The sequence below is a fragment of the Pyrus communis genome, chromosome 3 (assembly GCF_041283825.1).
Source record: "Pyrus communis isolate YQ-2024b chromosome 3, ASM4128382v1, whole genome shotgun sequence".
NCBI classification, from domain to species: Eukaryota; Viridiplantae; Streptophyta; class Magnoliopsida; order Rosales; family Rosaceae; genus Pyrus; species Pyrus communis.
This window is the reverse complement of record NC_142567.1, coordinates 6,291,504-6,305,828: the sequence shown is the minus strand read 5'-3', so window position 1 is coordinate 6,305,828 and position 14,325 is coordinate 6,291,504. Positions and strand designations below refer to the sequence as shown.

Here is a 14,325-nt window from a genome sequence, read left to right as displayed (position 1 = left end):
GTTAACTCCTATGCATGTTTCTAAGCACAGTCACAGCAAACAACAGTTATAAAGTGAGTTTTCAGAAACCATACCAGGGCAATTCCGATGAAGCTTATGGATTTGGATATCCAGAAACAACAAATTACAATCAAAGAGAGAAGGAAAGTTAGAAAATAATTGTGAGTGATTAAAACAAAAGGCTCACTTAGCAGCTGAATGGTGATTAGAACTGCAGGGTCCGGAAAGAAATTCTTGGTGAGCTTGACTTCATCAGACGAGGCATTATGCTCTCTCTTCAAATCCTAAAGCATGAGAACAAAACCAAAAACGTTTAGTGAATTTGTCGAAAGATTCAAAACAGAAAGAATATACAAATGTTTCCAATCACTTTCTGAGCTTTCCTCAAAGCGACGTTAACAAAATACAATGCTAGAACAAAGAATTACCTGAATTTTGGTAGTCAAATCAGTGATCTCCTGGAAAACTGGAAGGACCATCCGACATGGAGAACCTTGTTGAGTTCCGACGTGCTACTCTCACCAATCAAATCAGAATCTCACTCGACGAGTTTGGTGGCAATATCTGGAGCATTCTGAAAATAATGATATAATCAGAGCATGACTTCGATGACACCCCCCCCCCCCCCCCCCCAAAAAACAAAAAAAAAATTTCCATTTTCTTACAACTCAACTACTCAATTGGAATTCACAATGTAACAGTTTAGTTGAAAAGTTTCCCAAATTCTTTTAGAATATTAAAGATTAAAAAACCAAGAATTGCAGAAATTATCCACCTTCGTCGCTCACGTCACTGTCGAACTGGGTTGTAATAGCTCTAGGGTTTTAGGTTTTGACTCTGCAGAAAAAGAGGGATGAAATTGAATCAGAAAATTCCTCGATTCTACATTTTCTAGTAATAATCGAATCCGAACCTCGAATTCAACATTTTCTTGTAATTCAAAAAATTTAAAATAAAACGAAAACAAGAACCTGCTTCAAAGGTCGAAGAGAGCTTGCAGTCGTGATTTGGAACGAAGTCTTTGCAGTTTTGGGGGAATATTTCCACCGTTTGACACCGCTCGCTCCACGATTTAACAAGAAATCAAATAAAAAACAAGAAATAATTGATGAGAGAGAGAGAGAGAGAGAGAGAGAGAGAGAGAGAGAGGGGACACTCAGGAGAGTACCTTCCATTGAATCGAATCACAGCAAGAATGCGAGTTGAGAATTTTAGGCGAAGATCTCAGAGAGCTAGAGAGAGAAGGAGAGAGAGACCGTTTCTATATACCGGAGGGTTTTGTGAGGGTAGTGTTTTGATTGCATTCAAGTTTGAATTGAGTGAATCTGTGCCGTCGGTTTAAATGGAAGGGAGCTCTTTCTTTCTAACGGCTATAAAGAATTTTCTCGGTGGACCACTTCGAAATGGCCCAACAGGCCCCAGTCGGTGAGAAGGCAAAACCACGCTTAGTTTCATGTCGTCCGTTTAATAGGATGCAACATTCACGTCGTTTACCAGTAGGACTAATTGCAAAGGGTAATGTTAAGAAGATCAACTTTTAAATTAAAATTTTGATGTGATTATTGATGATTATGTTATTGCTTAAGTGTTGATTAATGTACTTATTTTCTAATGGGGACACATTATATTATTTGTAAATTTAGTCTAAAAAATTGGTTTACGTAGTATTACTCAATTGCATATACAATTTGAAGTGTGATTCTACTTTCTAATAAGGCGATAAAACATTTTAATCTTCTCACGGTAGTATCCTCAAATACAAAACGTAAGCTCCACGCATGCTACATAAACGATTAACAAAAGCCTATGAAATTATATGCCTTAGTAGTTTGACTGGTTGATATTTTTAACACTTTTTCGATTAATACATAAAAAATGAAAGACCATATCCCTTTACGGAAATTATTTCTAGAACTTCCGGCGAATGTTAGCAACCTTCTCACTTTCTTTCTTATTCAACATTTTCACTTCTACTTATGTCAAGTGTATTCTACTAGCACGCAAACTAAAAAGCTAATTATTTTGTTTTATTGAAAAACTAAAATTTTAATTATACTAACAAAGTAAGAAAAATTGTAGAATTTTTAATAGGGTGAACTACCAATTTAATCCCTGAATTATTACCTCAGTGAAAATTAGGTCTCTAAACTATTTTTTGAGAAAAATCAATCTTTGAATTATAAAAATATGCCAATTACATTCCTAATATTATATTCGAAGCTACTATATTCAGTTTTTTGACAATTTAAGTCATGTTACTTGCATGTGATAACCATTGGATAGTAGATTGGTAGTTTTTCATAAAGAAATAAAGTTAACTTTAGAGGGTAAATTGGTAGGTTTTCATAAGAAATAGTGTAAGTTAACTTCGAAGGGTAAATAGACGTTTGATTTGTAACCTATATGAAATGTTAAGGGCTTATAGGCGAGAAAATAACAGTGTTACACTCTAAAGTGTGTCAAGTGACTTAAGTTGACGAAAAATTGGATAAAATAGCTTTAAATATAATGATAGGGATGAAATTAGCAATTTTTAATGAATTTAGGGACTTATTTTACCAAAAAAATAATTTAGGGACCTAATTTTCACTGAGATGATAGTTTAATGACTAAATCGGCACTTCACTCTTTTTAATATAATTAAAATTATAGCTTTGGGTGCTAATAGAGCACACGTGACATTAAAAGAAATAAGAGAGTTGAAATGAAAAAATAAATGAGAAGGTTGCTAGCATTTCTCAAACTTTAGTAGTGCATTTTATAATTATTTCTAAAATGTATAAATCACTCAAGACTCAAGTCAATCACAAAATAAATAAAAATAATATTTATCTATAAAAAAAATAAAATCTCTGCAACTTTTGTACAAGTAATGGTGGTGTTAGTGGGGAAGAGATCCTCTTCGGATCTCTCCTCCCAAAGCCCACCAATCAATTAATCCGTACCCTTGAAATTTGATCTAATAACTAAAATTATTATAACTTTTAAGGGGGGGCCTGTTTGTAGCCGTTGTATCCAATTTCAAAGACCCAGATTAATTGACTGGTGAGCTTTGGTAGGAGAGATCCGAAGGGGATCTCTTCCCGTCTCAGTGGCCGACTTCAATGATGGCATCCTCCACATCTCTGAACTGCTTGTTTCACTTCTGCTTCCTTTCTTTTTCTATTGCATTTTCACTCACCAAGTCTTCTTCTTCTTTAAGAATTCCCGCCAAGTTTGATAAGTTCCAAGGTCAGACTCCCCAGGAAATTCTTGAAGATGCCACACCACCATCTTTAGAAGCCCTTGAAGAAGATAATGAACAAGAAGACGATGACAAGTGAATTTTCTTACAATCAATATTCTACTTTAAACTAAGATAACAGGAAACTTCGGACCGTACTTCGTCGATCTCCACATTGGCACCCTTCCACATCATTTCTTTCTCGTCCCTGATATCGATAGCGATCTCGTTTGGCTTAACTGCTCCACATACACCTACTGCTCCAATCGCAAACCTAAGAAGAAGACCCATCTCGTTTTCCTAGCAATTGGGTCGCCTGTTTGGGAACAAATTCTCGTACTACCTCATGGACTACACCCTGTCCCCGTCGTTGACAAGTTAACTCCAAATCTGAGCTGCTATCCAAGAGTCGTTGTTTCGAATTTGACACTCGACCTTGATCTTTACGCTAACATGTTGGGGGCGGGTGAGGCCGAGTTTGCCCAGGCTGAGTTTTAAACTCGTTGGGAACTCGGTGTTTTAATTCCCTTCGTTTTTATTTTATTTTTTATTTTTTAATATTCACATGAGCCCTTGGTTGACACGTGGCACCTAGTCATTGTCCACGTGGGTGCCACATCACAAGTTAACTGCTGTTTTAACATGAAGCTTAACATATATATGAAACTGTCTAATAATTATCACTTTAGGTAGCAGACTAGGATGAAAAAAACTTGATGTATGAAATGTAGAAAACCAAGAAATTTCAGAGTAGTATAAACTGAGATTTACCCTAGTTTTTAATTTTTAATTTTTTTAATGTCCACGTGGCGCCAAAGCACACATGTGGGCAATCATTATCCATGTGGGCGCCACATCATTAGTTAACGAATGTTATAACAGAAAACTCAAGAGATGTATGAAAGTGTCACATAATTATGATTTTAGGTGTGGATGCAAATTTCTTCCTCCTTGATCTTGGTCAAAATTGCACCTATAAAACAAATAACAGCTTAGGTCAAGGCCAAGAGCCTTACACGCCCATGATGAATGGGGGAGGCTTTGGCCGAAGAACCTCCGATGCCAAAGTTAGAATTTTGAGGGAAAAATGTTGGGAGAATTTAGCAAAAGAATTGGAATTGAGTTTTGGAGAGAATTTAGCAAAAGAATTGGAATTGATTTTTGGAATTGGCCAAAAGCCTCCACTGCTTGGGTTGCTCGACTTGGCTAGAGCCAATGGCAGCTTGTGCGGTTGGGGTCGCGGATTGTAGTGTTGGGGCACAGTGCTAGGCAAGTCGCATGGCTCATGTCATTTGGGCTCTTGGACCTGATGTGGGCTAGGCCGGCGATTGAGAAAAATGAGGAGGTCGCGTGCCTCATGGGTTGCTAGAATGCTGGGCATGCAAGGTTTCTGCCTCCTAATCCGAGAGAAAAAAAATGAGGGAAAAACCAGTATGAGTTAAGCTCCCCTACTGAGTACTGTGAATGATGTTGGCTGCTTAGTTCTCTTTGCCGGGAGAAAGGTGGGCTGCTCTTGAGAAAGAAGGTAAATAGGATCAAGGCGGATGCCTTGGCTCGTCTGATCACTATCGTGGAGCCTACTGTGAATGAAGGTAGAAAGAAGAAATCTTCCCCGCTCATAAGGGTCCACCTGCTGCTGAGAAGCTTGTGATTGACATGACATCTTCCAATGGGAAGAAAAATAAGGCTGCTAGATCTGAGCATGTGGCGCCTACCATGTCGAGAATGTCTAGTACGATTGCTGATAGGATTGCTCAGTGTAAAGGTCTTGTTATATCCTCAGTGCCGAAGTCTATACCAAGATGTCCGTTAGGAGCTAAGTTCGGTTCACCTTTGGATAGACTTGCTATTTGAAGAGTGATAAGGTGGACTCTGTTGCTAAAGTGGCGCTAAGGCTCACTCTCTTTGCTGATGTGACTGATTCGCCTACTAGGAAAGATGAGACTGCTCACATGGGCAGCTGTGAGAAATCTATTAAGCTTGCTTCTGGGGAGGCTGTTGAGATCTGTACGCTTTTGAAACCAAATCTGCTTGAAGACATGGATGCTTGTGCCAAGTTTGTCGATGACGTTAGAGGGATTGTTTACCCAAGTTCCTTTGCGAAGCATACGGCCGAGTATAGGAAAACTGCTCTACTTGCAATGATGTATAAAACGGCTATTCTGACAGTTGAGTCTATGCTCATTGACCAAGAGGATACCAAAGCTGCCAAGGAGGTGGCAAAGGTTGTGGCAGTTGAAACTTATTCTTCTGTCGAGAAGATCGAAATGTTGGATTTTGAGCTCGTTGTTTTGAAGGGGTCTAATATTTCTACCTTCATTTCTCTACAGCTTGAGACCACTCACCAAAAGATTATTGACTTGAAGACTAGGCTTGACGCAATCCAAGTTAAGTATGAAAGTGCAGAGAATGAGATTGGATGTTACATACCTCATATTTAAGATCTTAAGTTTGCAGTTTCTTTGCTTCGTTTTGCTGTTTATACAAAGGATGAAGAGTTGATTGCTGCTTGTAATCAAGTAATCCACTTCAAAAGAATCGTCGATAGGCTTGAACCCCAAGTGTTGGAACTTCAAGGTGTACTGAAGATAAAAAAAAGTCTGAAGAAGGAATGGGATGAGCTGCATTGCATCCGTGTTTGTTTGCTCGAGGAGAATGAGCAGCTGAAGGGTAAGAAGGCTGGGCTCGAGGTTTCGAGACCTTCTCTCTCTGGAAGACTTGATTGCTTTTACTTTTGAGGCTTCCATTGGTGAAGTAGTTGGAAAAGTTGGTGCCCAGGCAGGAGCAGCCGGGGGTGAAGCATTGGATGATGCTGCTGCTAAGAGTGTCGCGGCTGTTGAAGGTGTGGTGACCGAGTAGTCGTGGGATGTCTAAGATGCTGAAGTGCAGTCTTCAAGGTAGCCATTAGGATTTTCTTTGTTTTCCTTGTAGCTCTTGTTTTGCTTGAACTCATTCGACCTTTGCTAGTCATTTATAAAAATGATTCCTTCATTTTTCTTCATCTTCCCTTTTTTTTGTTCATACCTTAACCTTAGACTTTATAAACCAATGGCAGACATGCTACTTTTCACGCAGTAGGAGATGCTCAACTGTCGGTATTGGGCCACTATAGAGTTAAATTATGGAGCAATGGTAGGCTGGGGTCGTGTGACACATACCAGAAGGTGATGTTCAATTGCTGGTACATGTTGCTCCTATGTAGAATCTTTTGGGGCGACGATGACAAAACTTGTTTTCGAGTATGTCCTTTTAGTATTTGTCTGCCCTTGGCTAGCCTTTTGGGTCGAGTTTTTGCTTTCGTCAAAAAACTTTTCATCCACCAATGTCTATGCCTTTATTGTCACGTGTTTGGATTGGTTGGAATAGTGGGAGTGCATGGTGAAACTTGAGCTTCCAGTTGCAACAATTATCGCCAAAGTTAGCTTTTGAATTTCTGGTAGCTAGTTTCCGCATCAAGGAGAGCTTTTGAAATGTGGAATACAGGTAGTTGGGCCCCCAACTCTTCTCGTATAAGGGTAGAGCTTATTGTTGCTTCAGATGCGGCTGCTCATCTAGTTAAACCTTGAATCTCTCCTTCAGAGTAGTGGGGGACTTCATATTCAAGATCGCTCGAATTTGCCTTGAATGAGCATCGGCGAACTTTGTCCCAAAGTGCATGCTTCTCTACCAGAGCGAAAGAGTCTGCCAAAGTTAGATCTTCTTTCATGATCGATTCTCCGAATAGCGAGTGATCTGTTGTGAGTCCTTTTTGGAAGACTGTTCTAGCTATCGAGTCGTTGCATCCGACTAACTTTATTTTCTTTGCTTTGAACCTCTTCACATAGTCGTGAAATGACTCTTTTAAGGTCTTCTTAACATTGAACAAATAATAGGACTTTTTCTTGATTGAGCGATATGATGAATATTCTTTGGTGAAAATCAAAGAAAATTTGTTGAAACTCCGGATGGATTGTGGCGGCAGGTTGTAGAACCAATCTTGCGCAGTGCCTTGTAGAGTGGTGGCGAATATCTTGCACATGAGATTGTCGTTGTTTTGATAGAGGATCATTGCGTTTCGGTAGTGCTTCAAGTGTCTCTCCGGGTCTTCATCTCTTTTGAATGATGTGGAATGTGGCATGCTAAACTTGCGTAGAGGCTCTGCCTGCTCGATCTCGTCCGTGAAGATGACCTACTTATGTTGGTCATGTCTCGTCGTAGTGCCTCTTTGGTGACCTTGTTACGATGGAAATCATGCAATCGCTCGGTTAAGAGTCTCTCTACTTCTTCCTAAATTTACCTTTGTTGGGGGTAACGGAGCTCTCGGATGCTTCCGATCGAGACCTACTGGTCTAGGCTGATCTTCTACTTGCTCGGCTCGTTTATGTCACGGCTGCGGTGCATGTGGTTCATTCCTAGGAGGTGAGGGAATTTTTAGCAGGTTGCTAGTTGATCTTAAGCCAGACTAAGTGACTGCTTCTTTCTGTCATTCAGCTGCCTACTCCGACTTGAGATGGAAGATGTTTTTTGCGGGCCTAGTCACGAATGAACGCTTCAATTGTAAGGCTGTTCATCTTGATTATCAGAGTGTGGCCCCAACCGTAAGTGTATGCTCGTCCGTGGGCCTAGTAGAGAATGCACGTTCCTCCGCGTGCTAAGATGCGAATATACACTATCTCGGGGGCTCAATCGAGAGTGTACACTACCCAAACGCTTGGTTCATAGCTGGTCGAGTGGCTGCTTATTGGGACGATGTTGGAGAGGTTCTTCATCTACCCTTGTCCTATTTCGGAACACCTCATATGGGGCACGTTGCATATTGGTGTGATGCAAGAGTTGGTTCAACAAGGCCATCTGCTGTGCGAGGGCACTCGTCAACTCTATGACTTGTCGAGACAAGTGTTGTTCTCTATTTGGGTTGAAAGAGCTTGGAAGGAATGTGTCTCCTTGAGCAGTGGAAGTGTGGTAGACTCCGAGCACAAGATTTGAGTTGGGAAATGTCAAATCCGTGGATAAATGTGGTGAAAATGCCCCCGATTCGATCGTAGGCCTAGAAATTTGAAGCCGGGATTGTTGAACTAATCTTGGATTAATTTGAGCTTCTTGGAAGGCCATAGAAGCAGGCTAGGCCACAAGAGTAGGTTGGGCTGCGGAAACAGGCTAAGCCACTAGAGTGGGCTGCTCGGTATGTAGTGCATACAGGTGCAACGCTTGGGCTCGGCTTAGCAATGCATTGGGCTCGTGTTGGGTTTGGGCAGCATGGGCCGGCTCGGCTAGGGCTTGGGCCCTTGAAGGTTAAGGTGGCACGGCTCGGGCCGTGGTTGTGCCGCTATGAGCCTTGTCGTGGGTGGTTGCCATGGTGGTTGCCAACGTGGTGCTTCGTGGGGGTGCCGCTCCACTCATCGCTATGTTAAGCCTTGTAGATCGATGTGGTTATACTCTTTGAACGTTGGAATTTCCGTTCGTAAAGGTTTCCAAATCTCTTACTATTGTACTTTTCTTTTACATTTTATCAAAGGATTTTTAGAAATAAAAATTCTTAGGACAAGAACGTACGAAAAATCTACAAATAAGCAAGGAAACGAAAAACCTTAAATGCGAGAGTCTTCTACAAGTGTGTGACTCTGCTCTCAATGAAAGCACCAATTTGTGGATGCAAATTTCTTCCTCCTTGATCTTGGACAAAATTGCACGTACAAAACAAATAACACCTTAGGTCAAGGCCAAGATCCTCAGGCCCCCATGATGAATGGGGGAGGGCTTTGGTCGAAGAACCTCCGATGCCAAAGTTAGAATTTTGAGGGAAAAGTATTTGGAGAATTTAGATAATTTAGTAAGAGAATTGGAATTGAGTTTTGGAGAGAATGTTGGGGTTTATATAGGGGTGTGGTCGGCCCCCTTGGGAGAGGAAGGACCGGCCACTTGGATGGTTTTGTGGATTAGGTTCTTGATTTGTGGTTAAGTAGCTAATTAATGGAATAATTAATTAATTAATTAGCTAATTGATATAATAAAAGAGGAATGATTTAGAGGTTACCTTGTGGAGAAGATATGATGAGGGATTGATGAAATAAGTTATAAATAAATACCTATTTGAGCACTTTTGACTTGATTGAGGGCTAATTGTCCACTGCTCACAAGTAGGGATTCCGGTGTGCCTTGAGGGTAATTTTGTTATTTTCACCTAAAAATTCACGTGTCGCCTCTTGATTATTTTTTGCTCTATATTAGGTATCAGACTGGGATGAAAAAAACTTGATGTATGAAATGTTGAAAACTAATAAATTTCAAGGTAGTAAACTGAGATTAACCTTTTCTTCTATGTACCAAAAAATGTGAGAAAAGATCGATGGATTCATTGCCAACAGAATGGAGAGACACAACCAAAAGCAATTACAACAAAGCTTCGATAATATGCCCAACGATTGACAAATTGATAGAAGAGTTGTGAAGTGCAGCAACAAGCTGGAGTTTTTAACCTGAAAAAATAGGAACGAGGGATTAGATGATGCTGATCCAAATCGACAAAAAGTTTTTGCTCAATTGAAATGTGCATTTCAATGAGTTCTAACATAAAATCATTTAAGTTATCAGTAGAGTAAGTAACGATTTTTAAGCACTGCAAGGCTTTCATCTTCAATGTGCAAAACTCTCAACACTCCTTCACTTGTGAAGTCTACCAAATTTTAACACATGTTAACATTTTATTATGTAATATGGGAGCATGTAATTCTTAAGTACAACAGATGGATAATCGTCATTATTTATTTTGTAACGTGAAAGCACGTGGTTGTTCACTTGTTCCACCATTATATGATAATATATATACCAAACACTAAAATAATGAAAACCCAAACTTGGCTAACTCTATTGGATTGGATTTCCAAATCAAATGGATTTCGACCATAGTTGTGAAGTTAAAATTCGATTATAATTAGACCAGATGAAACATACACTAAATGGAATTCAATTCCTATGGAAGACCTTATCGCTTCCTAACTAGTTAGTTGCTTAAATTGTTATGCTGATAAATCAAGGGATCAAAACGTGGAAGAAAGAACAAAATTAGGAGTACCAGTACTAGCAGCAGTCAAATCTCACGTGGAGCGCTCCGTCCAATACGAATGTTTATTCCCACTTCTGTTCGAGATCAAGATATCTTATATGAATTTAAGTTAATCAGCTAGATCAATAGTCGCACTCATTTTAAACTGATCTAATTCGATTGTTTTCGATGCCATATGTTGACATTGGAACGTAAGATTGCGTTGAAGCTTACGTTTTTTGTTCAATACCAAGTTGACAAATAATTAGACTTAATCAACAAGATGTGCATATGTCGCCACTCAAACATTTTGATTAATTCAACACACACACACACGTATAAATAAAGCAATCCCCGATTTGTTTCATAATGTATGATTTATTCAGCTTAATTATGCAGGGAACACTCCAAGTAATCCAAAATTTATGGGACACTGAACAACGCACAAAGGTCTCGTTTGGCAGCTTGGACTGTAGATAAGATAATCTATCGTTAGATAATATTGACTATTTAGTCACGCGTGTTGACTATTTAGTCAGGAGTTTGGTGCAAAATCGGATTAAATACCGATTTTTTTTATAAAAAATAAAAATAAAAATATTATCTATACTTTTTAAGAGTATAAACAAATTAAAGAGTATTGATTAGATTTGTTCTCAGTTGAAAAATAAAAATAAAAACTCAGTTCATCTTAGACTTGTTTTTGTTTGCATTTCTTCCTTAATAAAAGTTGTCACTAAACAAAGAATCAAAGTTTATCATGTTGATCTACTTCCTCAAAAGAGATTGAAGAATATTTAATGGCACTGAGTTTTAAAATCAAATTTGGTATTAGAGCCCGTGGATTTGATGGACAAAACACTAGAAACCACCACCTTTAATCCAGAAGCAGACGATGCTGCCATGAATATTTGCCACGAGTATCTGCAAATGCATGTCAACGGCCTATTCATCGATTAGCCCCAATTCCAATTTATTCCACCACCCAATCCCCATCCCTAACAACCATACACAGCCGCACCCCCAAACTCCAGTTCCTTTTCATCGAGAGAGAAAAGATGGAATATTGGTTGAGAAGATGGATCGGGATGGTGCTAAAGTAATCTACGAGAAAGGGATGGAAAAAGAGCCATCGTGATTTTATTTCCAACAATCTGACTAATAATACCAAGGATTTGGATAAATTATCCGGCATGCGCCGTATAAAATAAATGGGACCGCATAAAAATTCGATGTTAATTTAATACGGAACGGCACAAACTACCAAATAATATTAAATAGTACTATTCGATATCTAATACAATATTGCTAAACGAGGCCTTGAGGACCATGATTGGTAAACTAGTTTTCTGGTCAATCGGTTCATTAGAATATGCAGCCGCCCAATCATTTAGAACCTTTTTTTTTAAATTTCTTTTAATGCTTGGATAATTGGATTAGGGTTCGAGTTGATATTTAGAGAAGAATAAACACTTGCCAACGATAAGAGACAAATATTAGTACTTTTAGTTATATGAAATTCCAGCCCGTGATTCGCTAACTTTGGCGTCGTTTATTATTGACAAGAAGCTAAATAGCCGTCTGAATAAATATGAAAAAAAAGGCAAACATAATGGAGATGCGGGGTATCGATCCCCGTACCTCTCGCATGCTAAGCGAGCGCTCTACCATCTGAGCTACATCCCCTTTTTTCTGTTATTTTTCCTTTTTTAATCATTATATTTCCGTACTTAAGCTCAGCGGGGAACCGGGTTTACCATTACGTTGGACCGAGACGTCAGAATGACCGTGAACTTGTTTCATGTACGTCATTTTTTACAATAGGTATGAAAAAACTCTGTTGTATAAAAGTACGTCATCACATCACACAAATTTATGTCACAAGTATGTCAAAATTTAACAAGTCACAAATAGTATGTTATTGGGTTTTATTTGAACTTAATCTGCATCATTATCTTTTGCATTAGCCTCATAATCCAAGGGTTTGTTGTTGATCTTGTGAATTTTGAGTTCCAAAAGTAGGTCATTAGTGAGAGAAGCCTCTATCCTTTTGGAATCTGCATCTTGTGGGAGCTCAAGCCTCCGAACATAACCATGTTCCCACCAATTCCCACTTCTCCAATCCTTTGCGCTCTTCGAGGAGTTGGACTCTCCTCCTTGCTGCTGCTGCTTCCACTGCCCACTAATTTCCACCACCTTCCCATTTTCAGCATACACCTGAATATTATTTTTCCCTTCTCCTGTTTCACCAAATCATTAGTGTTGAGTACGTTTTCGATTTTTCTTTTCTGATACAAACGATTTCGGGTACATGAAAATAAATTTAAAAGCGTGGATGCAGAGTAAAATGCTTTTAACCTTTTTAAATAAAAGTCATGTTCATCAAGTTATAGTCTCACTACCCTCATCAATTTAGTTTCTAGTTAAAACCACTTTGGACTCTAGGCCTTATCCCTCGCTCTTCATTTATAAAACCTATGTAACACAGAAGGGTGATAATCCTCTTGGGCTAGTAAGTTAGAGCAAGTTCACCAGTTTTAGGTGCGTAAGGCAGTGGAATTGCCCTTACTATCCAATTTAAACATTAATTGTCTTTGTGCAAGTTAATCTGTTATGAAAAAATAAGACGATTACTATTCAAAAATATATATATTGTCCAACATGTGTCATTATCGTCCTAAGTGTATCTAAGGAGATTAGTAGTAAAAATAAATATTGAGTTGTGGTGAGGAGAATGAAGAAGATGGTTATCTATTTCTAGAATTAAATAAAAGGGTTTTTTTTTTGGATTTTTTCGCCGTTGGATTAATCATGGCCGTTGATTTTCAAAATCTTTTAAAATTAGACGCATCAGAATGTTCCACGGCAGAACCTATAATTTAAAAAACAAAATTACCGACGAAAATCCAACAGTCCATATGAGAAGACTGTTGCAAAAGCAACGGTTGAGGCCAAGGCAGACTTCTTGGGTTTGTAGATGCAGTCTTCTTAGTTCATGAAATTTAAATCATAATTAGGAAATTAAGAAGTCTAATTTCTGAAAACAAATAAATTAAAATTAGTTGAAAAACCTTACCTGGTAGCTCAACTTTAAGGACATAGTCTTGATCTGTTTGAAACCAATCAATAGTGTTTTGACCAGCGCTTCTGAGACCAGACAGAAAGATATCTGACTCAAACTCCCACAGTGGGAAGGCATCAGAAGGATCAAAAAATTTCCCAAACAACAAAGGACTGAAAAAAGATGCACCACCAAAGACCTTCTGGATTGTTGGATTTGGACTGCCCTGAGACATGAATCTTCTGAACACGTCTTCTCTCAATAAAACACACCATTTCTGCGGAGTTTTATCGTCTCTTACGACTTCAAGCTGCTTCCGAGTAGTAGAAGTAGTAGCCATTGGAGAAGATGGGAGGAGCTTGAGAGAGCAACTTTTGAGTGGACGGTGGAGAGAGGTTAGCGTTGTTTGGTGTTTATAGTGAAGAGGAAGCACTATGGAGAAAGCTAGAGCACCAATTCCTTGGTGAGAATATTTGGAGGGCTGTAAAGCAATTTGGAATATTTTCTTTTTCTAGATTTTTGCTCATGGGTGTGAAGAAAATCAAGCTAATTAAATTTTCTATCAAGCTAGCTAGTATTTCACTTGTCTCTAACGACACAAGGTTGGTTTTTGTTTCTTTTGTATACAAGACGAGTTATGATCCATCTCTATGACAATTTTGTAACTTTAGGTGAGTGCCAATGGTTCGAAGGGAGTTAAAACGAGTATCCAACTTAAAATCAATTAATAATGTAGATGTATGAGATTTTTCACGTGAAGTATCTTTAACATATTTTTTAATGTGTAGTATTTCTTGTGCATAACATGTGTTTAATTTATATAAATGACGTGAAAGCGCATGTGACTACGACACTTAATAAATTTATAAGTTATAAACTCTAAACCCTAAACCCTAAATCCCAAAGCTAAACCTAAACACGAATTTGTTACATCAAATACATACGTCACGCAGTTCTCCATTCAAACTATACTTTATCTAAAGTGTATTTAAAGTTCCAATAAATGAGTACCTTTGCTTG

At 38.7% G+C, this 14,325-nt stretch overlaps 1 protein-coding gene, 1 long non-coding RNA gene and 1 other non-coding gene across 4 annotated transcripts; all 3 read right to left on the bottom strand.

Moving 5' to 3' along the window:
* Nucleotides 1–82: 82 nt before the first annotated feature.
* LOC148697813 (uncharacterized) lies at nt 83–1,266 on the bottom strand. Its single transcript, XR_015960569.1, has 4 exons — nt 972–1,266; nt 776–837; nt 429–574; nt 83–284 (listed from the first exon to the last, which is right to left on the bottom strand). It is a non-coding gene; the product is annotated as an uncharacterized LOC148697813 (long non-coding RNA).
* Nucleotides 1,267–11,857: 10,591 nt separating this feature from the next.
* On the bottom strand, nt 11,858–11,930 carry TRNAA-AGC (transfer RNA alanine (anticodon AGC)). The gene has a single exon. It is a non-coding gene; the product is annotated as a tRNA-Ala (tRNA).
* Nucleotides 11,931–12,071: 141 nt separating this feature from the next.
* LOC137716463 (21.7 kDa class VI heat shock protein) lies at nt 12,072–14,003 on the bottom strand. 2 transcript variants are annotated; one of them, XM_088690787.1, is made up of 3 exons: nt 13,321–13,688; nt 13,141–13,231; nt 12,072–12,484 (listed from the first exon to the last, which is right to left on the bottom strand). In XM_088690787.1, the coding sequence occupies exons 1-3, from the start codon at nt 13,441–13,443 to the stop codon at nt 12,183–12,185; spliced, it is 516 nt and encodes a 171-aa protein (XP_088546913.1). In that variant the 5' UTR covers nt 13,444–13,688; the 3' UTR covers nt 12,072–12,182. The 2 variants fall into 2 exon arrangements, with proteins under 2 accessions (XP_088546913.1, XP_068312024.2); XM_068455923.2 differs by lacking the exon at nt 13,141–13,231 and having other exon boundaries at nt 13,321–14,003.
* Nucleotides 14,004–14,325: the final 322 nt, after the last annotated feature.

Bases quoted from the DNA above. Each gene is read 5' to 3' on its own strand.
- LOC137716463 (XM_068455923.2), bottom strand. From the start codon at position 13,645: ATGGCTACTACTTCTACTACTCGGAAGCAGCTTGAAGTCGTAAGAGAC. The intron at 12,485-13,320 runs GTAAGGTTTTTC...TTGGTGAAACAG, and splicing joins CCTTAAAGTTGAGCTACCAG to GAGAAGGGAAAAATAATATT.